The 23167-nt window shown below is 43.9% G+C and overlaps 1 protein-coding gene across 2 annotated transcripts in view; it reads left to right on the top strand.

Annotated features, from left to right (window-relative positions):
* Positions 1–23167, top strand: part of LOC126092315 (cadherin-23-like) — a 517289-nt gene that overhangs the window by 158676 nt on the left and 335446 nt on the right. For both annotated transcript variants that reach the window (XM_049907844.1, XM_049907845.1), the window contains exon 5: positions 10108–10224. In XM_049907844.1, coding sequence (XP_049763801.1) covers positions 10108–10224 — 117 coding nt within the window. The remainder of the gene's footprint in view (positions 1–10107; positions 10225–23167) is intronic.

Here is a 23167-nt window from a genome sequence, read left to right as displayed (position 1 = left end):
GCAGTTGTTCATGTTCATCTCATATCCTCCTTTCAAGACAATTTCCATTCCTGCACTTCCAGGTCCTTTGCTGTCTCTGACAGAATTACAATGCCATCGGCAAACCTCAAATTTTTTATTTCTTCTCCATGGATTTTAATATCTATTCCGAATTTTTCTTTTGTTTCCTTTACTGCTTGCTCAATATACAAATTGAATAACATCAGGGAGAGGCTACAACCCTGTCTCACACCATTCCCAACCACTGCTTCCCTTTCGTGCCCCTCGACTCTTATAACTGCCATCTGGTTTCTGTACAAATTGTAAATAGCCTTTCGCTTCCTGTATTTTACCCCTGCCACCTTTAGAATTTGAAAGAGAGTATTTCAGTCAACAATGTCAAAAGCTTTCTCTAAGTCTACAAATGCTAGAAACGTAGGTTTGCCTTTCCTTAATCTTTCTACAAAAATAAGTCTTAAGGTCAGTATTGCCTCACGTGTTCCAACATTTATACGGAATCCAAAGTGATCTTCCCCGAGGTCGGCTTCTACCAGTTTTTCCATTCGTCTGTAAAGAATTCGCGTTAGTATTTTGCAGTTGTGACTTATTAAACTGATAGTTCGGTAATTTTCACATCTGTCAACACCTGTTTTCTTTGGGATTGGAATTATTATATTCTTCTTGAAGTCTGAGGGTATTTCGCCTGTTTCATACATCTTGCTCACCAGATGGTAGAGTTTTGTTAGGACTGGCTCTCCCATGGCCGTCAGTAGTTCTAATGGAATGTTGTCTACTCCCGGGGCCTTGCTTCGACTCAGGTCTTTCAGTGCTCTGTCAAACTCTTCACGCAGTATCGTATCTCCCATTTCATCTTCAACTACATCCTCTTCCATTTCCATAATATTGTCCTCCAGTACATCGCCCTTGTGTAGACCCTCTATATACTCCTTCCACCTTTCTGCTTTCCCTTCTTTGCTTAGAACTGGGTTTCCATCTGAGCTCTTGATGTTCATACAAGTGGTTCTCTTATCTCCAAAGGTCTCTTTAATTTTACTGTAGGCAGTATCTATCTCACCCCTCGGTGAGATAAGCCTCTACATCCTTACATTTGTCTTCTAGCCATCCCTGCTTAGCCATTTTGCATTTCCTGTCGATCTCATTTCTGAAACGTTTGTATTCCTTTTTGCCTGCTTCACCTACTGCATTTTTGTATCTTCTCCTTTCATCAATTAAATTCAGTATCTCTTCTGTTACCCAAGGATTTTTACTAGCCCTCGTCTTTTTACCTATTTGATCCTCTGCTGCCTTCACTATTTCATTGCTCAAAGCTACCCATTCTTCTGGTACTGTATTTCTTTCCCCCATTCCTGTCAATTGTTCCCTTATGCTCTCCCTGAAACTCTGTACAACCTCTGGTTCTTTTATTTTATCCAGGTCCCATCTCCTTAAATTCCCACCTTCTTGCAGTTTCTTCAGTTTTAATCTACAGTTCATAACTAATAGATTGTGATCAGAGTCCACATCTGCCCCTGGAAATGTCTTACAATTTAAAATCTCGTTCTCCAGGCTTCTTCCATGTATACAACCTTCTTACATGTTTCTTGAACCAAGTGTTACCTATGATTAAGTTATGCTCTGTGCAAAATTCTACCAGGCGGCTTCCTCTTTCATTTCTTAGCCCCAATCCATATTCACCTACTACGTTTCCTTCTCTTCCTTTTCCTACTGTCGAAGTTCAGTCACCCATGACTATTAAATTTTCGTCTCCCTTCACTACCTGAATAATTTCTTTTATCTCATCATACATTTCATCAATTTCTTCATCATCTGCAGAGCTAGTTAGCATGTAGACTTGTACTACTCCAGTAGGCGTGGGCTTCGTGTCTATCTTGGCCACAATAATGCGTTCACTATGCTGTTTGTAGTAGTTTACCCGCACTCCTATTGTTTTATTCATTATTAAACCTACTCCTGCGTTACCCCTATTTGATTTTGTATTTATAACCCTGTATTCACCTGACCAAAAGTCTTGTTCCTCCTGCCACCGAACCTCACTAATTCCCACTATATCTAAATTTAACCTATCCATTTCCCTTTTTAAATTTTCTAACCTACCTGCCCGATTAAGGGACCTGACATTCCATGCTACGATCCGTAGATCGCCAGTTTTCTTTTTCCTGATAATGGCGTCCTCTTGAGTAGCAGCGAGATGGCGCAGTGGTTAGCACACTGGACTCGCATTCGGGAGGACGACGGTTCAATCCCATCTCCAGCCATCCTGATTTAGGTTTTCCGTGATTTCCCTAAATCGTTTCAGGCAATTGCCGGGATGGTTCCTTTGAAAGGGCACGGCCGATTTCCTTCCCCATCCTTCCCTAATCCGAGCTTGCGCTCCGTCTCTAATGACCTCGTTGTCGACGGGACGTTAAAACAACACTAACCTAACACATACCTAACCTTGAGTAGCCCCGCCCGGAGATCCGAATGGGGGACTATTTTACCTCCGGAATATTTTACCCAAGAGGACGCCATCATCATTTAATCGTACAGTATAGCTGCATGCCCTCGGGAAAAATTGCGGCTGTAGTTTCCCCTTGCTTTCAGCCGTTCGCAGTACCATAACAGCAAGGCCGTTTTGGTTAGTGTTACAGGGCCAGATCTGTCAATCATCCTGACTGTTGCCACTGCAACTACTGAAAAGGCTGCTGCCCCTCTTCAGGAACTCTTATGGATGACAATACGCATGTCACCGGCACACAGTGGTTCACGATTGGTTTGAAGAACATTCTGGACAATTTGACCGAATGATTTGGCCACCTAGATCGCCCAACACGAGTCCCATCGAACATTTATGGGACGTAATCGAGAGGTCAGTTTGTGCGTGAGATCCTGCACCGACGACAGCTTATCAGTTATGGACGGCTATAGAGGCGGCATGGCTCAGTATTTCTGGAGGGGACTTCCAACGACTTGTTGCGTGCATGCCACGTGAAACTGTTGCACTACGCCGGGCAAAAAGAGGTCCGACAACTCCTAACACTTGATGATGTTTGGATTGTGGGGGTCACTCAACTGGCGGTCATCAGCGCCCGTACAAAGTCCCGAATTTTCCAAAGTTCAGTTGAGACACTTGACAAGCGATGATGATGAAATGATGACGACAACACAAACACCCGGTCCCCGGACAGAGAAAATCCAGAACCCGGCCGGTAATCGAACCAGCGTCCCGTGATCCAGAGGCAGCTACGCTAGCCACTAGACCACGAGCTGTGGAAGTTTAGCAAGCCACTGTGCCGTACACTATGAAACGTTGCCCCCAAAAAAAGTTCAAATGTGTGTGAAATCCTATGGGACTGAATTGCTAAGGTCATCAGTCCCTAAGCTTACACACTACTTAACCTAAATTATCCTAAGGACAAATACACACATCCATGCCCGAGGTTGGACTCGAACCTCCTCCGGGACCAGCCGCAGAGTCCAGCGACCCCGTGATCCAGAGGCAGCTACGCTAGCCACTAGACCACGAGCCGTGGACGTATAGCAAGCCACTGTGCCGTACACTGTCAAACGTTGCCCAAAAAAAAAGTTCAAATGTGTGTGAAATCCTATGGGACTTAACAGCTAAGGTCATCAGTCCCTAAGCTTACACACTACTTAACCTAAATTATCCTAAGGACAAATACACACATCCATGCCCGAGGTTGGACTCGAACCTCCTCCGGGACCAGCCGCACAGTCCATGACTGCAGCGCCCTAGACCGCTCGGCTAACCCCGCGCGGCAAACGTTTCCAGTACATCAAGCAACATGACGCCTCAGTATTTCTTGTTTTTAGCAGCTAAGCATAGCCTCTTCAGCGATTTGTACCTGCTGAGTATTCGAATATACAGGTTGATCCATTGATAGTGACCGGGCCAAATATCTCACGAAATAAGCATCAAACGAAAAAGCTACAAAGAACGAAACTCGTCTAGCTTGAAGGCGCTGCAGTCTTGGACTGTGCCGCTGATCCCGGCGGAGGTTCGAGTCCTCCCTCGGGCATGGGTGTGTGTGTTTGTCCTTAGGATAATTTAGGTTAAGTAATGTGTAAGCTTAGGGACTGATGACCTTAGCAGTTAAGTCCCATAAGATTTCACACACATTTGAACAATTTTTTTTTTTGGGGGGGGGGGGAGGGGGGAAACCAGATGTCGCTATGGTTGGTCCGCTAGATGGCGCTGCCATAGCTCAAATGGATATCAACGTGTTTTTTTTAATAGGAACCCCCATTTTTTTCACATATTCGTGTAGTACGTAAAGAAATATGAATGTTTTAGTTGGGCCACTTTTTTCGCTTTGTGATAGATGACTCTGTAATAGTCACAAACGTATAAGTACGTGGTATCACGTAACATTCCGCCACTGCGGCCGGTATTTGCTTCGTGATACTTTACCCGTGTTAAAATGGACCGTTTATCAATTGCGGAAAAGGTCGATATCGTGTTGATGTACGGCTATTGTGATCAAAATGCCCAACGGGCGTGTGCTATGTATGCTGCTCGGTATCCTGGACGACATAATCCAAGTGACCGGACCGTTCGCCAGATAGTTACGTTATTTAAGGAAACGGGAAGTGTTCAGCCACATATGAAACGTCAACCACGACCTGCAACAAATGATGATGCCCAAGTAGGTGTTTTAGCTGCTGTCGAGACTAAGCCGCACATCAGTAGCAGACAAATTGCGCGAGAATCGGAAATCTCAAAAACGTCGGTGTTGATAATGCTATATCAACATCGATTGCACCTGTACCATATTTCTATGCACCAGGAATTGCATGGCGACGACTTCGAACGTCGTGTACAGTTATGCCACTGTGCACAAGAGAAATTACGGGACGATGACAGATTTTTTGCACGCGTTCTATTTAGCGACGAATCGTCATTCACCAACATCGGTAACGTAAACCGGCATTTGGGCAACGTAAAATCCACGATGGCTGCGACAAGTGGAACATCAGCGACCTTGGCGGGTTAATGTATGGTGCGGCATTATGGAGGAAGGATATTTGGCCTCCATTTTATCGATGGCAATCTAAATGGTGCAATGTATGCTAATTTCCTACGTAACGTTCTACTGATGTTAATACAAGATGTTTTACTGCATGACAGAATGGCGATGTACTTCCAACATGATGGATGTTCGGCACATAGCTCGCGTACGGTTGAAGCGGTATTGAATAGCATATTTCATGACAGGCCGCACGTTCACCAGATCTGACGTCCCCGGATTTCTTTCTGTGGGGCAAGTTGAAGGATATTTGCTATCGTGATCTACCGACAACGCCTGAGAACATGCGTCAGCGCATTGTCAGTGCATGTGCGAACATTACGGAAGGCGAACTACTCGCTGTTGAGAGGAATGTCGTTACACGTATTGCCAAATGCATTGAGGTTGACGGACATCATTTTGAGCATTTATTGCATTAACGTGGTATTTACAGGTAATCACGCTGTAACAGCATGCGTTCTCAGAAATGATAAGTTCACAAGGTACATGTATCACATTGGAACAACCGAAATAAAATGTTCAAACGTCCCTATGTTCTGTGTTTTAATTGGAAAAACCTACCTGTTAGCAACTGTTCGTCTAAAATTGTGAGCCTTATGTTTAAGACTATTACAGCGCCATCTATCACAAAGCGACAAAAGTGGTCCAACTAAAACATTCATATTTCTTTATGTACTACACGAATATGTAATGAAAATGGGGGTTCCTATTTCAAAAAAACGCAGTTGATATCCGTTTGACCTATGGCAGCGCCATCTAGCGGGCCAACCATAGCGCCATCTGGTTTCCCCCTTCAAGCTGTACAATTTTATTCTTTGTAGTTTTTTTCGTTTGACGCTTATTTCGCGAGATATTTGGCTCGGTCACGATCAATGGACCAACCTGTATATAAAGTAGACAGAACTGTTCTTGACCCCGTATCCTCCCAATCTGTAGCTGCCGATTCAATCGACTTAAAAAAAAATCTTATTAAAAACTTTACTAAGCGCGAGCTGCAAGCTGATTGGTCGATAGATGGATAAAGTTATTAATTTCGTCAGTCTGCGTGGACGTCATGCAGAACATTCACTTTTCACCGCTAGTGCCGCCCACTGCGTGCTCGAAAAGCACACGCCACGATATCTAACCTCAAATATTCTTGTCATTAGAAAGGAAGACTAGAGTTTAACGTCCCGTCCACAGCGAGGCCATTGGAGACGGAGCACAAGCTATGATTACGAAAGGTTTGGAAGGTAGTCGGCTTTGCACAAAAATGACTAAAATGGCTCTGAGCACTATGGGACTTAACTACTGAGGTCATCAGTCCCCTGGAACTTAGAACTACTTAAACCTAACTAACCTCATGACGTCATACACATCCTTGCACGAGACAGGATTCGAACCTGCGACCGTAGCGGTCGCGCGGTTCCAGATGTAGCGCCTAGAACCGCTCGGCCACCTCGGCCGGCAGTCGGCTTTGCTCTTTTCGATGGAACCATCCCCACATTTGCCTGGAATGATTTAGCGAAATCATGGATCGCCGGACAGGCATTTGAACCGTCATTCTTTCCAATTTATTCTATGACCGAGAAAGGTTTCCTGAGCACACTGGCACTCTTTGGGTTCTCCATTTATACAATTACGGCCTCTACAAATTTTCGAAGGAAATTGTTCTTTGTCCTTCTGAACTTGCCACCTCTAACCTTCGGAACTATACAATATTACAGTTGTCTTGAAACTCGGTACAGCTTTCTGCAATTACGGGTGGAAAATGTCACTGAAATTTCAAATTGCTAACTAGTCTGTAAGGGATGGAAAGGATGTACTATGTTTTTACTAATTCCTGCCAAATTTTATGTTTTTAGGAAATAGTCGATAAATGATACAAATATTACAACAAGGGCATCAGAGAGATGGTATTATAACAAAATAAAATTACTATCAAATGTTTCGGTTGGTAGGTATCATATCTCACGAGCATTAAGATAAGCATCGATATTTACGAGAAGTATTACATAATCAGTATTAATCTCGGGGTCTATTGTTTTTATACATACTGGAACCATTTAAGCTACAATTTACAGTATGTTAATTACAATGATTCTTAATTATGTTGTTGCGCAATCTCTAAAGGAAATTGCGCTTTGGTCTGGCAGCGGTCAAGGGGTGACGGGTGTGGGTAGGGGTCTGACGATGCCTTATGCTGTCTTGCACTCGTAGTAAGCGGAACAGCGTATTCCTTTTCCCACAGAGTTCATAGCACAAACAGAGGAGTAACTCATCATTTAGAAAGAATGTATTCGTTGCACAAAAGCAAGCAATAAGAATAAATAATACGTTGTGTTTACAGACAGTCGTCATGTAGCTCCCTCTTCAAGGAGTTATGCGGTTTAATGGCACTATCACACTACATACACTGAAGTGCCAAAGAAACTGGTGTAGCCTTGCGTACTCAAATACACAGATAAGTAAACAGGCAGAATACGGTACTGCGGTCGGCAACGCCTAGATAAGACAACAGTTCGTTAGATTGGTTACTGCTGCTGCAATGGCAGTTTATCGAAATGTAAATTATTTTGAACGTGGTGTTACAGTCGGTGCACGAGAGATGGGAGCATCTCCGAGGAAGCGGTGAAGTGGGGATTTTCCCGTACGACCATTTCACGAGTGTACCGTGAATATCAGGAAGCCGGTAAAACATCATATCTCCAACATCGTTGATGTCGTAAAAAGATCCTGCATGAATGGGACCAACGATGACTAAAGAGAATCATTCAACGTGTCAGAAATGCAACCCTTCCGCAAACTGCGTCAAATTTCAATGCTGGGCCATCAACTAGGGCCAGCGCGTCGGAGCTGAAGGCCCACGCGTGTACTCTTGATGACTGCACGACCCGAAACTTTACACCTCCCCTGGGCACTTCAGTACCGACATTATATTGTTGAGGACTGGAAACATGTTGCCTGGTCGGACGAGTGTCGTTTCAAATTGTATCGAGAGGAAGGACGTGTACCGGTATGGAGACAACCTCATGAATCCAGGGACCCTGCACGCCAGCAGGCAACTGTTCAAGCTGGTGGAGACTCTGCAATGGTGCGAAGCGTGTGCAGATGGAGTGATATGGGACCCCTGATAAGTCTAGATACGACTGTATGGTGATACGTACATAATCATCCGGTCTGATCACCTGCATCCATTCACGTCCACTGTATATTCCGACGCAATTGCGGTATTCCTCCAGGACAATGCGACACCCCAAACATCCAGAATTGCTGCAGAGTGGCTCCAGGAACACTCTTGTGAGTTTAAACACTTCCGCTGGCCACCAAATTCCCCAGACATAAACATGATTGAGCATATTTGGGATGCCTTTCAACGTCCTGTTCAGAAGAGATCTCCACCCCCTCGTACTCTTACGGATTCTTGGACAGTCCTGCAGGATTCGTGGTGTCATTTCTTTCTAGCACTACTTCAGACATTAGTCGAGTCCATGCTACGTCGTGTTACGGCACTTCTGCGAGCTCGCGAGGGCCCTACAAGATATCAGGCAGGGATACCTGTTTCTTTGGCTCTTCAGTGTATATTCGCTAATGAAATTCGTAATATATAATCCAGCACAGTTTGAGAAGGAAAGTGATGTCCATACGGACAACATTAGAGCAGAAATTGACCTTTACTACCCGTTACTGAAGCTGTAAGTTGCTCAGAAAGGAGTTCAGTGTGCAGTTACATAAGTTTTTAATCATTTGTAAAATAAAATGTGTGACAGGTAGGAAAGCAAGTTTTAAATATGAACTAAAGTCATTTCTTCTGGACATCCCCTTCTTTTCCAAAATGAATTTGTATTCAAAGCTGGTAACCTTTAAATAAATTACTTTTTTTGCATAATAGCTTGAATAGGACTAAAAATAATGTGTTCATTATGGTTAACACAAATCCTGTAAACGGACGAGCTCCGCATCATTTCGATAAAAGAATCGTTAAAATGATTCATGTGATCTGTGCAACATGTAGCTAAATAACCAAGTATCTAGGTTATTTACAACTTTTACGGAAACAAGACTGCACTTGTAAGAGTCGATGGACATGAATGGGGAGCAGTGGTTGAGAAGGGAGTGAGACGGGCTTGTAGTCTACCCTCATCGTTGTTGAATTTGCACATTGAGCCAGCAAAAGGAAACAAAAAAAGATTTTGAATAGAAATTAAAGTTCAGTGGGAGAAAATAAAAACTTTTAGGTTTGCTGTGACATTATAATTCCGTCATAGACCGCAAAGAACTTGGAAGATTAGCTGAGAAAAGTAACATCAGGTTAGCAGAATGGATTCGAATTAAATCAGGCAATACTCAGAGAATGAAACTAATAAACGAGGCACGTTAATGTGGTAGACGAGGTTTGCTTCTGGGCAGCAAAATGACTGATGTTGGTTGAAGTAAAGAAGATATGAAATACAGCTTGGCAATAGAAAGAAAAACTTTCCTAAAAAAGAGGAATTTGTAAACATCGAATATAAATTGTACTTTTAGGAATTCTTTTCTGAAGGTATTTTTCTGTATTGTAGCCTTGTTCGGAAGTGAAATGTGGACAATTGGCAGTTGAAAACAGAAGAGCATTGAAGCTTTTCCGATGTGATGGTGCTGAGAAAGATGAAGATTGGACGGGTAATCGAATAACTGATTAAGAGGCACTGAAACGAACGAGGGAAAACTGAAAATAACGATACTTCTCGAGAACATATTCCCTGGTATCACGGGATCCTTAATTGGCTAATGACGGGAATTGTATAGGGCAAGAGATGCAGATAGAGAGGAAGCCTCGAATACTGTAAGAAAATTGAAATGAATGTTCGTTCCTGTGATTTGCACGGGAGAGCATAACGTGGAGAGTCCTTGGACCGAGGTCATAACAAAAAGAAAAAATTAAATTATCTTCATTGTGCATTATTACTGCTGGTATTTGCAGTCTGTGTTGATTTTAAACCAATACGCCAACCGACCGAATGTAAAGTGTTGACTCAAACTTGTTTATTTTTTCACTCATGTAATTACTGGTCTCGTGTTTATCAGTGGAGCATATGTTTTCAGTTCCTTTTCTTTCCAGGAATATGTTGGTAAAGAGGAAGACTTCGTTGAGGTAAAGACAACCTGCTCTATCACTGTTCGAGATGCAGACGGGGATGTCGACAAGACAGCTATGACCGTCCTTGAGAATGGAGAGGTAATTCTACACCATAAAGCTTAATTATATTCTTAGACGTTTGTTACCATCTCATAAACAGATCGACACCGACGCATAGCATATCGACAGCCTCAAAATTTCACGTTGTTTACTCTTGGAACTTTCAGCCCATTACCTATACGGCTAGCAACAAAATTGTTGCGAGTTGATCATTTCTCCCTGTTTGTGCTATTCCCTTTTCATGCTATCCCTGTTTCCTTTTGTTACTGTAAAGTGAAATGTAAATGAAGTGAAACTATGTTACTGGCAAGAGATCTAAAACAGTTTTAAATAACGCAAAATTTATATATATATATATATATATATACGAATAGACCTGAAATCATTTGGTCCACGACAGTCATCGATTGTTGCAGCGACGATTATGCATAAAGAATTTTCTCGAATAACGAAGGAAGACATGGTTCTGTGAACAAATCTAGTAATTATTCTTGTGCCACTTGTCAGGAAAGAATTATATGTTTTTAAACAGAATACATTTGAGGTTGAGATGAAGTCGTCGCAATGTCGTACCAAATGTGCGAATTCAGTGTAAGGTAATATTTACCCAAACAGGCATTGACCGTAATCCAAGTTCGTACTGCCTGAACACTTCTCCACGACTTATAAAAACATCGAATGCAGTAAGGTCGAGTAAGTTAACGAAGAAGTGTGAAACTTTCCTTATGCAGGATGTAACGGATATTAAGTGCAGATATTTTTATAACTTATGTGGTATCATAATATGTACATACATCAGTGTGTTGATTGTTTATTTCTCTGTATCGAACAGTCTTCCTGCAAACATGAAACATAATTGAGTGCATGGTCGTAGTTGCCTGTCAGTATAGACTAATCATTTCGTGTCCACGTGTCCACACTTCAACACTGATTTGCTGCGCAGGGGAAAATAAGCACTGACCGCTTGTTCATGACACATGTTCATGGAGGTACTGCCCAGTTTAAAATCATACGACTTGTAACAGCTGCAATTATTAGTCTGCAAACGATATAAATACTGATGTAATCTTGCACTGTACAACGTCCTCAATTACAAACAGAAAAATTGCGCTTGTGCCTGTTACACCCTGGATAAGGTACATTTCGCGCATAGTCATTGACTTCCAGGTTCGCAGGAGAGCTTCTGTGAAGTTTGGAAGGTAGGAGACGAGGTACTGGCAGAAGTAAAGCTGTGAGTACCGGGCGTGAGTCGTACTTCGGTAGCTCAGTTGGTAGAGCACTTGCCCGCGAAAGGCAAAGGTCCCGAGTTCGAGTCTCGGTCGGACACACAGTTTTAATCTGCCAGGAAGTTTCATATCAGCGCATACTCCGCTGCAGAGTGAAAATCTCATTCTGGAAACATCCCACAGGCTGTGGCAAAGCCATGTCTCCGCAATATCTTTTCTTTCAGGAGTGCTAGTTCTGCTGGTTCGCAGGAGAGCTTCTGTGAAGTTTGGAAGGTAGGAGACGAGGTACTGGCAGAAGTAAAGCTGTGAGTACCGGGCGTGAGTCGTGCTTCGGTAGCTCAGTTGGTAGAGCACTTGCCCGCGAAAGGCAAAGGTCCCGAGTTCGAGTCTCGGTCGGACACACAGTTTTAATATGCCAGGAAGTTTCATTCATTGACTTATTCGATCCTTTAACTTTCACATATAGCATTTGACATTTTTATAAGTCGTGGAGATGTTCTGGATGTTTAGTTAGTATGAATCCGCACTACAGCCAACGCCCGCTTTGGTAAATACACTACTGCCCATTAAAATTGCTACACCAAGAAGAAATGCAGATGATAAGCGGGTAGTCATTAGAAAAATATGTTATACTAGAGCAGACATGTGATTACATTTTCACGCAATTCGGGTGCGTAGATCCTCACAAATCAATACCCAGAACAACCACATCTGGCTGTAATAACGACCTTGATACGCCTGGGCATTGAGTCAAACAGATGGCGTGTACAGGTACAGCTTCCCATGCAGCTTCAACACTTTCCCACAGTTCATCAAGAGTAGTGACTGGCGTATTGTGACGAGCCAGTTGCTCGGCCACCATTGACCAGACATTTTCAGTTGGTGAGAGATCTGGAGAATGTGGTGGCCAGGGCAGCAGTCGAACATTTTCTGTATCCAGAAAGGCCCTACAGGACCTACAATATGCGGTCGTGCATTATCCTCCTGAAATGTAGGGTTCCGCAGGGATCGAATGTAGGGTAGAGACACGGGTCGTAACACATCTGAAATGTAGCGTCCACTGTTCAAAGTGCCGTCCACGCGAACAAGAGGTGACCGAGACGTGTAACCAATGGCACCCCATACCATCACGCCGGGTGATACGCCAGTATGGCGATGACGAATACACGCTTCCAATGTGCGTTCACCGCGATGTCGCCAAACACGGATGCGACCATCATGATGCTGTAAACAGAACCTGGATTCATCCGAAAAAAATGACGTTTTGCCATTCGTGCACCCAGGTTCGTCGTTGAGTACACCAGCGCATACGCTCCTGTCTGTGATGCAGCATCAAGGGAAACCGCAGCCATGGTTTCCGAGCTGACAGTCCATGCTGCTGCAAACGTCGTCGAACTGTTCGTGCAGACGGTTGCTGTCTTTCAAATGTCCCCATGTGTTGACTCAGGGTTCGTGACGTGGCTGCACGATCCGCTACAGCCATGCGGATAAGATGCCTGTTATCTCAACTGCTAGTGATACGAGACCGTTGGGATCCAGCAAGGCGTTCCATATTACCCTCCTGAACCCCCCGATTCCATATTCTGCCAACAGTCATTGGATCTCGACCAACGCGAGCAGCAATGTCGCGATACGATAAACCGCAATCGCGATAGGCTACAATCCGACCTTTATCAAAGTCGGAAACGTGATGGTATGCATTTCTCCTCCTTACACGAGGCATCACAACAACGTTTCAGCAGGCAACGCCGGTCAACTGCTGTTTGTGTATGAGAAAACGGTTGGAAACTTTCCTTATGTTAGCACGTAGTAGGTGCCTCCACCGGCGCCAACCTTGTGTGAATGCTCTGAATAGCTAATCATTTGCATATCACAGCATCTTCTTCCTGTCGTTTAAATTTCGCGTCTGTAGCACGTCATTTTCGTGGTGTAGCAGTTTTAATGGGCAGTAGTCTATTCCTTTAACCTGACTTCCCATACTAAGTACAACACTGTGAGAGCTACGCTCTCAACCTCCACGTCGTGAGCCGTTCTGGCACACAGTTTTACTCCCCGCCCCTTATAATGACAAAAGAGTGTATGTTTCTTGTAGGTTCTCGCAATAATGCACAGAGTGCTGCAGATTCAACGCAGAACAAGTATGCTGAAGCGGCCTAAGCTAACGTGTTGGTAACTTATTGGTGTCATTGCTAATGGAAAACATTATTTCATTGCGAAAATAAAGACTAAAACTGGGCTTAGGTCTTCAAAGCTCAATATCTTAAGTGTGCAATAAAATTAATATTAATAGTGATAAATATTATTTTATTGCATAATTAATATTAATAGTGAATAAATCCCCCTCATGAACCATGGACGTTGCCATTGGTGGGGAGGCTTGCGTGCCTCAGCGATAGAGGTAGCCGTACCGTAGGTGCAACCACAACTAAAGGGTATCTGATGAGAGGCCAGACAAACGTGTGGTTCCTGAAGAGGGGAAGCAGCCTTTTCAGTAGTTGCAGGGGCAACAGTCTGGATGATTGACTGATCTGGCCTTGTAACACTAACCAAAACGGCCTTGGTGTGCTGGTACTGCGAACGGCTAAAAGTCTTAATTTTTCCCGAGGGCATGCAGATTTACTGTACGGTTAACTTATGATGGCGTCCTCTTGGGTAAAATCTTCCGGAGGTAAAATAGTCCCCCATTCGGATCTCCGGCGGGGATTACTCGGGAGGACGTCGCTTTCAGGAGAAAGAAAACTGGCGTTCTACGGATCGGAGCATGGAATGTCAGGTCCCTTAATCGGGCAGGTAGGTTAGAAAATTTAAAAACGGAAATCGATAGTTTAATGTAGTAGTGGGAATTAGTGAAGTTCGGTGGCAGAAGGAACAACACTTCTGGTCAGGTGAATACACGGATATAAATACAAAATCAAATAAGGGTAATGCAGGAGTAGGTTTAGTAATGAATAAAAAAATAAGAGTGCGCGTAACCTACTACGAACAGCATAGTGAACACATTATATTAGCCAAGATAGGCACGAAGTCCACGCCTACCACAGTAGTACAAGATTATATGCCAACTAGCTCCGCAGATGACGAAGAGATTGATGAAATGTATGATGAAGTAAAAGAAATTATTCACATAGTGAAGGGAGACGAAAATTTAGTACCCATGGGTGATTGGAATTCGACAGTAGGAAAAGGAAGAGAAGAAAAAGTAGTAGGTGAATATGGATTGGGGGTAATGAACGAAAGAGGAAGCCCTCTAGTAGAATATTGCACAGAGCATAACTTAATCATAGCTAACACTTGGTTCAAGAATAATGAAAGAAGGCTGTATACATTGAAGAGGCCTGAAGACACAGGAAGGTTTCAGATAGATTATATAATGGTAAGACAGAGATTTAGGAACCAGGCTTTAAATTTTATGACATTTCCAGGGACAGATGTGGACTCTGACCAAAGTCTATTGATTATACTTTAGATTAAAACTGAACAAATTGCAAAAAGGTGGGAATTTGAGGAGATGGGACCTGAATAAATTGACTGAACCTGAGGTTGTAGAGAGTTTCAGGAAGGACATTGGGGAAGGCTCAAAATGGCTCTGAGCACTATGGGACTTAACTTCTGAGGTCATCAGTGCCCTAGAACATAGAACTACTTAAATCTAACTAACCTAAGGACATCACACACACCCATGCCCGAGGCAGGATTCGAACCTGCGACCGTAGCGGTCTCGCGGTTCCAGACTATAGCGCCTAGAACCACTCGGTCACCGCGGCCGGCAACATTGGGGAAGAATTGACAAGAACGGGGGAAGTAAATACAGCAGAAGAAGAATAGGTAGCTTTTAGAGATGAAATAGTGAAGGAAGCAGAGGATAAAACAGGTAAAAAGATAAGGGCTAGTAGAAATCCCAGAAGAAATATTGAATTTAATTGATGAAAAAAGTAAAAGAAGCAGGCACAAAGGAATAGAAACGTCTCGAAAATGAGATCGACAGGAAGTACAAAATGGCTAAGCAGGGGTGGCTAGAAGACAAGTGTAAGGATGTAGAGGCGTATATCACTAGGAGTAAGATAGAGTCTGCTTAAAGGAAAATTAAAGAGACCTTTGGCGAAAAGAGAACCAATTGTATGAATATCAAGAGATCAGATGGAAACCCAGTTCTAAGCAAAGAAGGGAAAGCAGAAAGGTGGAAGGAGTATACAGAGTATCTATATAAGAGCGATGTACTTTAGGGCAGTATTATAGAAATGGAAGAAGACGTAGATGAAGATGAAATGAGATATATGATACTGCGTGAAGAGTTTGACACAGCACTAAAAGACCTAAGTCGAAACAAGGCCCCGGGAGTAGACAACATTCCATTAGAACTACTGACAGCCTTGGGAGAGCCAGCCCTCACAAAACTCTACCATCTGGTGTGCAGGATGAATGAGACAGGCGAAATACCGTCAGACTTCAAGAAGAATATAGTAATTCCAATCCCAATGAAAACAGGTGTTGACAGATGTGAAAATTACCGAACTATCAGTTTAATAAGTCACAGCTGCAAAATACTAACGCGAATTCTTTACAGACGAATGGAAAAACTGGTAGAAGCCGACCTCGGGGAAGATCACTTTGGATTCCGTAGAAATGTTGAACACGTGAAGCAATACTGATCTTACGACTTATCTTATAAGCTAGATTAAGGAAGGGCAAACGTAAGTTTCTAGCATTTGTAGACTTAGAGAAAGCTTTTGACAATGATTCTAAAGTTGGCAGGGGTAAAATACAGGAATCGAAAGGCTATTTACAATTTGTACAGAAACCAGATGGCAGTTATAAGAGTCGAGGGGTATGAAAGGGAAGCAATGGTTGGGAAGGGAGTGAGACAGGGTTGTAGCCAGTCCCCGATGTTATTCAACCTGTATATTGAGCAAGCAGTAAAGGAAGCAAAAGAAAAATTAGGAGTAGGAATTAAAATCCATGGAGAAGAAATAAAAACATCGAGGTATGCTTATGACATTGTAATTCTGTCAGAGACAGAAGAGGACCTGGAAAAGCAGTTGAACGGAATGGAGAGTGTCTTGAAAGGAGGATATAAGATGAACATCAACAAAACCAAAACGAGGAAATGGAATGTAGTCGAGTTAAATCTGATGTTTCTGAGGGAATTAAATTAGGAAATGAGACAAAGTAGTAGATGAATTTTGCTGTTTGGGGATCAAAATAACTGATGATGGACGAAGTAGAGAAAATATAAAATGTAGACTGGCAATGGCAAGGAAAGCGTTTCTGAAGAAGAGAAAATTGTTAACATCGAGTATAGATTTATGTGGCAGGAAGTCTTTCCTGAAAGTATTTGTATGAAGTGTAGCCATGCATGGAAATGAAACATGGACGATAAATAGTTTGGACAAGAAGAGAATAGAAACTTTCGAAATGTTGTGCTATAGAACAATGCTGAAAATTAGATGGGTAGGTCACATAACTAATGAGGAGGTACTGAACTGAATTGGGCAGAAGAGAAATTTGTGGCACGACTAGAAGAAGGGATCGTTTGGTCGGACATGTCCTGAGGCATCAAGGGATCTCCAATTCAGTATTGGAGGGCAGCGAGAAGGGTAAAAACCGTAGAGGAAGACCAAGAGATGAACACACTAAGCAGAGGCAGAAGGACTTACACTACTGTCTATTAAAATTGCTACACCACGAAGATGACGTGCTACAGACGCGAAATTTAACCGACAGGAAGATGATGCTGGGATATGCAAATGATTAGCTTTTCAGAGCATTCACACAAGGTTGGCGCCGGTACAACGTGCTGACATGAGGAAAGTTTCAAACCGATTTCTCATACACAAACAGCAGTTGACCGGCATTGCCAGGTGAAACGTTGTTGTGATGCCTCGTGTAGGGAGGAGAAATGCGTACCGTCACGTTTCCGACGTTGGTAAAGGTCGGATTGTAGCCTATCGCGATTGCGGTTTATCGTATCGCGACATTGCTGCTCGCGTTGGTCGAGATCCAATGACTGTTGGCAGAATAAGGAATCGGTGGGTTCAGGAGGGTAATACGGAACGCCGTTCTGGATCCCAACGGCTTCGTATCACTAACAGTCGAGATGACAGGCATCTTAGTCACATGGCTGTAACGGATCGTGCAGCCACGTTTCGATCCCTGAGTCAACACATGGGGACATTTGCATGACAGCAACCATCTGCACGAATAGTTCGACGACGTTTGCAGCAGCATGGACTATCAGCTCGGAGACCATGGCTGCAGTTACCCTTGACGCTGCATCACAAAAATGGCTCTGAGCACTATGCGACTTAACTTCTGAGGTCATCAGTCGCCTAGAACTTAGAACTGATTAAACCTAACTAACCTAAGGACATCACACACATCCATGCCCGAGGCAGGATTCGAACCTGCGACCGTAGCGGTCGCTCGGCTCCAGACTGTATCGCCTAGAACCGCACGGCCACTCCGGCCGGCACGCTGCATCACAGACAGGAGCGCCTGCGATGGTGTACTCAACGACGAACCTGGGTGCACGAATGGCAAAACGTCATTTTTTCGGATGAATCCAGGTTCTGTTTACAGCATCATGATGGTCGCATCCGTGTTTGGCGACATCGTGGTGAACGCACATTGGAAGCGTGTATTCGTCATCGCCTTACTGGCGTATCAACCGGCGTGATGGTATGGGGTGCCATTGGTTACACGTCTCGGTCACGTCTTGTTCGCATTGACGGCACTTTGAACAGTAAACGTTACATTTCAGATGTGTTATGACCCGTGGCTCTACCCTTCATTCGATCCCTGCGAAACCCTACATTTCAGCAGGATAATGCACGACCGCACGTTGCAGGTCCTATACGGTCTTTTCTGGATACATCATCTTTATGCCAGTGACTGTTACATGTTTTTATTGCACTATTGCAATTTCGGCCTTACGCCATTAAGTGCTGCTGAAAAATGCAGAATATTTAAAAATATTTAAAAAATTATTTTACAGATTCATAATGTATCTCGACGTTATGCCGAGCCATGTACTTCCATATTATGGTTTTAAGCCATGTCAACGTAATGGAAGCTGACACATTTGTATGTCGTTGTCAGTCCTGTTAAATACATTCGTGTCATTGTTACACAGTGCAAGCACACGTATTCACACATCGTAAAACAACATAATATGTAAATGCACATGTTAACTAACCCATGATTAGTCACACATGCATTAGACCACAGCTGCAGACTACTGTTTGCATGCTACTAATAACCGTTTTGGCGCGTAAACAGATTACAGATGTTGTTTTACTATTGTGGAGCGCCATTACAACAGCCACTGGCGTAAAGATGATGTCCTTCAAAAATTTTTTTATGTCTGCGAATCCCAGCTACAACAAGTGTATTAATATAGAGTGATGAAATTTCGGGAGTACGTTTCTCTAGGCAACATATTTCATTATCATTGCAAGGTCAGAGGTTAACGTAAGCGCGAGATAAATCATTGCAAATGTGAAATGCCTGTACACTAAAAACTGGCTTTACAGCCACATTGTTGAATGCAAGCATACAGTTGTGCATGCATTGTGTTGTACAGGTGCAGGTTGTCAGTGTGTGGAGTATCATGCCTGCTGCACGCAGTCGGCTAACACAGGGTTTAATTCTGTTTATGGATGACGCTGGAGTTGTCGTGAGTTGATGTCTCATACGTGCTTGATTGGAGTCAAATCTGGTGATCGAGCAGGCCAAGGTAACATGTCAACACTCTGCAGAGCATGTTGGATTACAACAGCGGTATGTGGGCTAGTGTTATCCTGTTGGAAAACACCCGCTGGAATGCTGTTCATCAATGGCACCCCAACAGGTCGAATCACTGACGTACAAATTTACAGTCAGGGTGTCTAGTATAACCACGAGAGTGCTCCTGCTGCCACATGAAACCCCACCCCAGAACGTGACTCCACATGTAGGTTCAGTGTATCTAGCACGCAGACAAGCTGGTTGCAGGTTCTCGAGTGACCTTGTATCTAACACACGGCCATCACTGGCACACAGGCAGATCCAAGTTTCATAGGAAAACACAACAGACCTTTACCCTGCCCACCAATGAGCTCTCGCATGACACCACGACACTATGAAGTCGCCAACGGTGGTGATTTGGGGTCAGTGGAATGTACTTTACAAGGCTTCTGGCTCGAAGCTGTCCTTGAACTAACAGATTAGTAACAGTTTGTTGTGTCACTGTGGTGCCAATTGCTGCTCACATTGCTGCTACAGATGCAGTGCGATGCGCCAGGGTCGTAGGACGAACACGAAGGTCTTCCCGCTAGGTAGTGACACGAGGCCGTCTGGATGTGACCACGGCTACCAGCGAACATGTACAGTGGCTACATTCCTGCCAAGTCCCTCTGCAATATAGCAGACGGAACATCCAGCTTCTGGTAGCTCCATTACAGGACCTCGTTAAAACTCGGTAACGTGTTAGTAATGGCGTCTTTGCCACCTTAAATGCATTTTTGACTAACTTCAACTCACCACGTCCAATATCAAAGGTGCAGCTCACGACCGGTGCAGCTTTGTATGTAAAGCAAATCTGATTTGCGTCGTCTTGGAGCCGCTACTAGCGCAACTCTTATGCGACTGGCGCGAAATATGAATAGATATCATCTTGCAGACATAGAAACACGCCTTCCAACTTTCGTTTATGTCACACAACTCCATCTTGGTACTGTTTTTTTTTCCATCAGTGTATAATATAAATATTATTACAAATATACAGTGTGATTTTCTTCGTTTAATATTTATAAAGGAAATAAAAAGCCTGACAGGTGAAGGTAAAAAGACAAAATAGACATTCGAAATCTGCATGGCATTGCGGGTAAGTGGGATTAAAATGAAAACACATTTTGAGATTAGACGGTGCTGCCTTCGAAATAATGGAAGACATAAATTGACAAAGAAACTAATTCCAGGTTTGTAAAGCAGCATGCTTCAACAACTGTTAAAGAGGGACTCTCCAGAGCAGACTGTTTACAAAAGACTCGTGCATACCATGGTTGAATATTCACCAAATACGACTGACAGGGATGCTAACCTAACCTTACAACAGACGTACCCCCCTCAACACCCTCCAGACCATAGTGCAACTCCCAGTTTTTCACATTATAAAATCCTTGTCACATTTAAGAAAAGCCATGAATGTAAAATAAATAAATAAACAAATAAGAACTGTGGCATCAACGTGGGATTATACCCTAGATCCTTAGGTCAGTAGTCCAGTATTTACAGACTGAACCAACGAGCCCAATCATCTCTTCTCAATATCGGATGAGGTGTTAAAAAACTAAACTCCTTCCGAACAAGCCATGAAGGCCCAGCAGTACCGACCGGCCGCCGTGTCATCCTCAGCCGATAGGCGTTACTGGATGCGGACATGGAGGGGAATGTGGTCAGCACACCGCTCTCCCGGCCGTATGTCAGTTTCCGAGACCGGAGCCGCTACTTCTCAATCAAGTAGCTCCTCAGTTTTGCCTCACAAGGACTGAGTGCACTCCGCTTGCCATCAGCGCTCTGCAAACCGGATGGTCACCCATCCAAGTGCTAGCCCAGCCCGACAACGCTTAACTTCGGTGATCAGACGTGAACCGATGTTACCACTGCGGCAAGGCCGTGAAGTGCTACAAGTCATGCATAATACTCGGTTTGCTTCCCGCTTCGCCTGCGTAAGTTACAACCCCATGCCGTTAGAGGGCTCCGAACTGTAGCGTGTAACACGGCGGTGTGTAACTTAACTATGTCGATACGAAAGGAACAGCATGATGCAATCGAGTTTCTAATCGCAGCAAACCGAGAATACATGGAGCACCATTTCCCTCAGCATGACAATGTCAGCCCACATACGAGCACTGCGGCATCTGCAACAGTTCAAATGGTACAAATGGCGCTGAGCACTATGGGACTCAACATCTGAGGTCATCAGTCCCCTGGAACTTAGAACTACTTAAACCTAACTAACCTAAGGACATCACACATATCCATGCCCTAGGCAGGATTCGAACCTGCGACCATAGCGGTCTCGCGGTTCCAGACTGAAGCGCCTAGAACCGCTCGGCCACATCTGCCGGCTTTTCAAAAGTTTGTGGAATCTTATGGGACTTAATTGCTAAGGTCATCAGTCCATAAGCTTAAACACTACTTAACCTAAAGTATCCTAAAGACAAACACACATACCCATGCCCGAGGGAGGACTCGAACTTCCGCCGGGACCAGCCGCACAGTTTTCATGACTACAGCGCCCAGACCGCTCGGCAAATCCCGCGCGGCTCTGCAACAATCCGACCTCTTGGGCGTACCTGATTTTCATCTGTTTCCAGAACTTACAGAACGCCTTCGAGTGCGTCACTTTTATAATGATGTAGCGGTGCAATGTGAGGCGATGTTGTAGCCCCGTCAACAAATTAAACATTCTATAGTGACGGTATCAAGAAACAGGTCTCTCGTTCGTCGCCACGGTAACTGCGTCGAGAAATAAATATTTAGAAATCAAGAATAAAAATGTAGAAAGTTTATAAAATTTATTTTATTTAACAGTCTTTTTATGAGTTTCCAGATAAAAAATTCGGAAGCATAAGTTTTCAGCACGCCACTGTATACGTTTGTTGAGGGGTGGGGGGGGGGGGGGAAGTTCGGTGTTTAGCAGCGTAGGAGGTTGCGGTTGTAAATATAGACCTGACGGATAATATCAATGGAGAAGGTGTTGAAACGGATGTTGCGAAGACATGGAGGGAATGGTAGTTGGGGTCTGTGTAAGGCCATAATACGAAGTGGAACAGGCAAAGAGAGGGAGGAGGAGAAAGAGGAAGGGAAAGATGAGGAGAGAAGGGGAAAGGGGAGAGCCCCGGTGAGGTGGCAAAAGGGGTGATGGAGTTATAGTTGAAAGGATAGGTAAATATCGGGGCAGATTCCATTCTCTTGGATAGGGGAGCGGTGGAGTGTGTAGGGATAGTAGAATGCTGCAGAGAAACAAAACTGAAAATTATGGGAGAAACATGAGGAGCATTGGACTCGAGTTTACGCATTGTGTCTGTTGTTTATCAGCCGATGACCATACAGCTACAGTAGTGCACTTTATTAAGTCGATGGTGTCGAGTTTCCGACTCAGCTTGTAGACAATGTGCCTGAAATCCGAAAAACAACAGTATCTACTTCTTGTATTCCTTATTTGGGTAGGTTTTAGTTTTATATTCTGCCGTTCTTTGAGAGGTACTGTAGTGAATGTACTGAGTCACGTTTAAATTTAACGACAGTCCATTTACAATAAGTGAAACTAAGAAGCATCTCAGTGAGGTACTAATGGGAGAAGCTACACCGATAGAAATCGAATATACACTCCTGGAAATTGAAATAAGAACACCGTGAATTCATTGTCCCAGGAAGGGGAAACTTTATTCACACATTCCTGGGGTCAGATACATCACATGATCACACTGACAGAACCACAGGAACATAGACACAGGCAACAGAGCATGCACAATGTCGGCACTAGTACAGTGTATATCCACCTTTCGCAGCAATGCAGGCTGCTATTCTCCCATGGAGACGATCGTAGAGATGCTGGATGTAGTCCTGTGGAACGGCTTGTCATGCCATTTCCACCTGGCGCCTCAGTTGGACCAGCGTTCGTGCTGGACGTGCAGACCGCGTGAGACGACGCTTCATCCAGTCCCAAACATGCTCAATGGGGGACAGATCCGGAGATCTTGCTGGCCAGGGTA

The sequence above is a fragment of the Schistocerca cancellata genome, chromosome 7 (assembly GCF_023864275.1).
Source record: "Schistocerca cancellata isolate TAMUIC-IGC-003103 chromosome 7, iqSchCanc2.1, whole genome shotgun sequence".
In the NCBI taxonomy this organism is placed as follows: Eukaryota; Metazoa; Arthropoda; class Insecta; order Orthoptera; family Acrididae; genus Schistocerca; species Schistocerca cancellata.
This window is presented reverse-complemented; position numbering and strand designations above follow the sequence as displayed.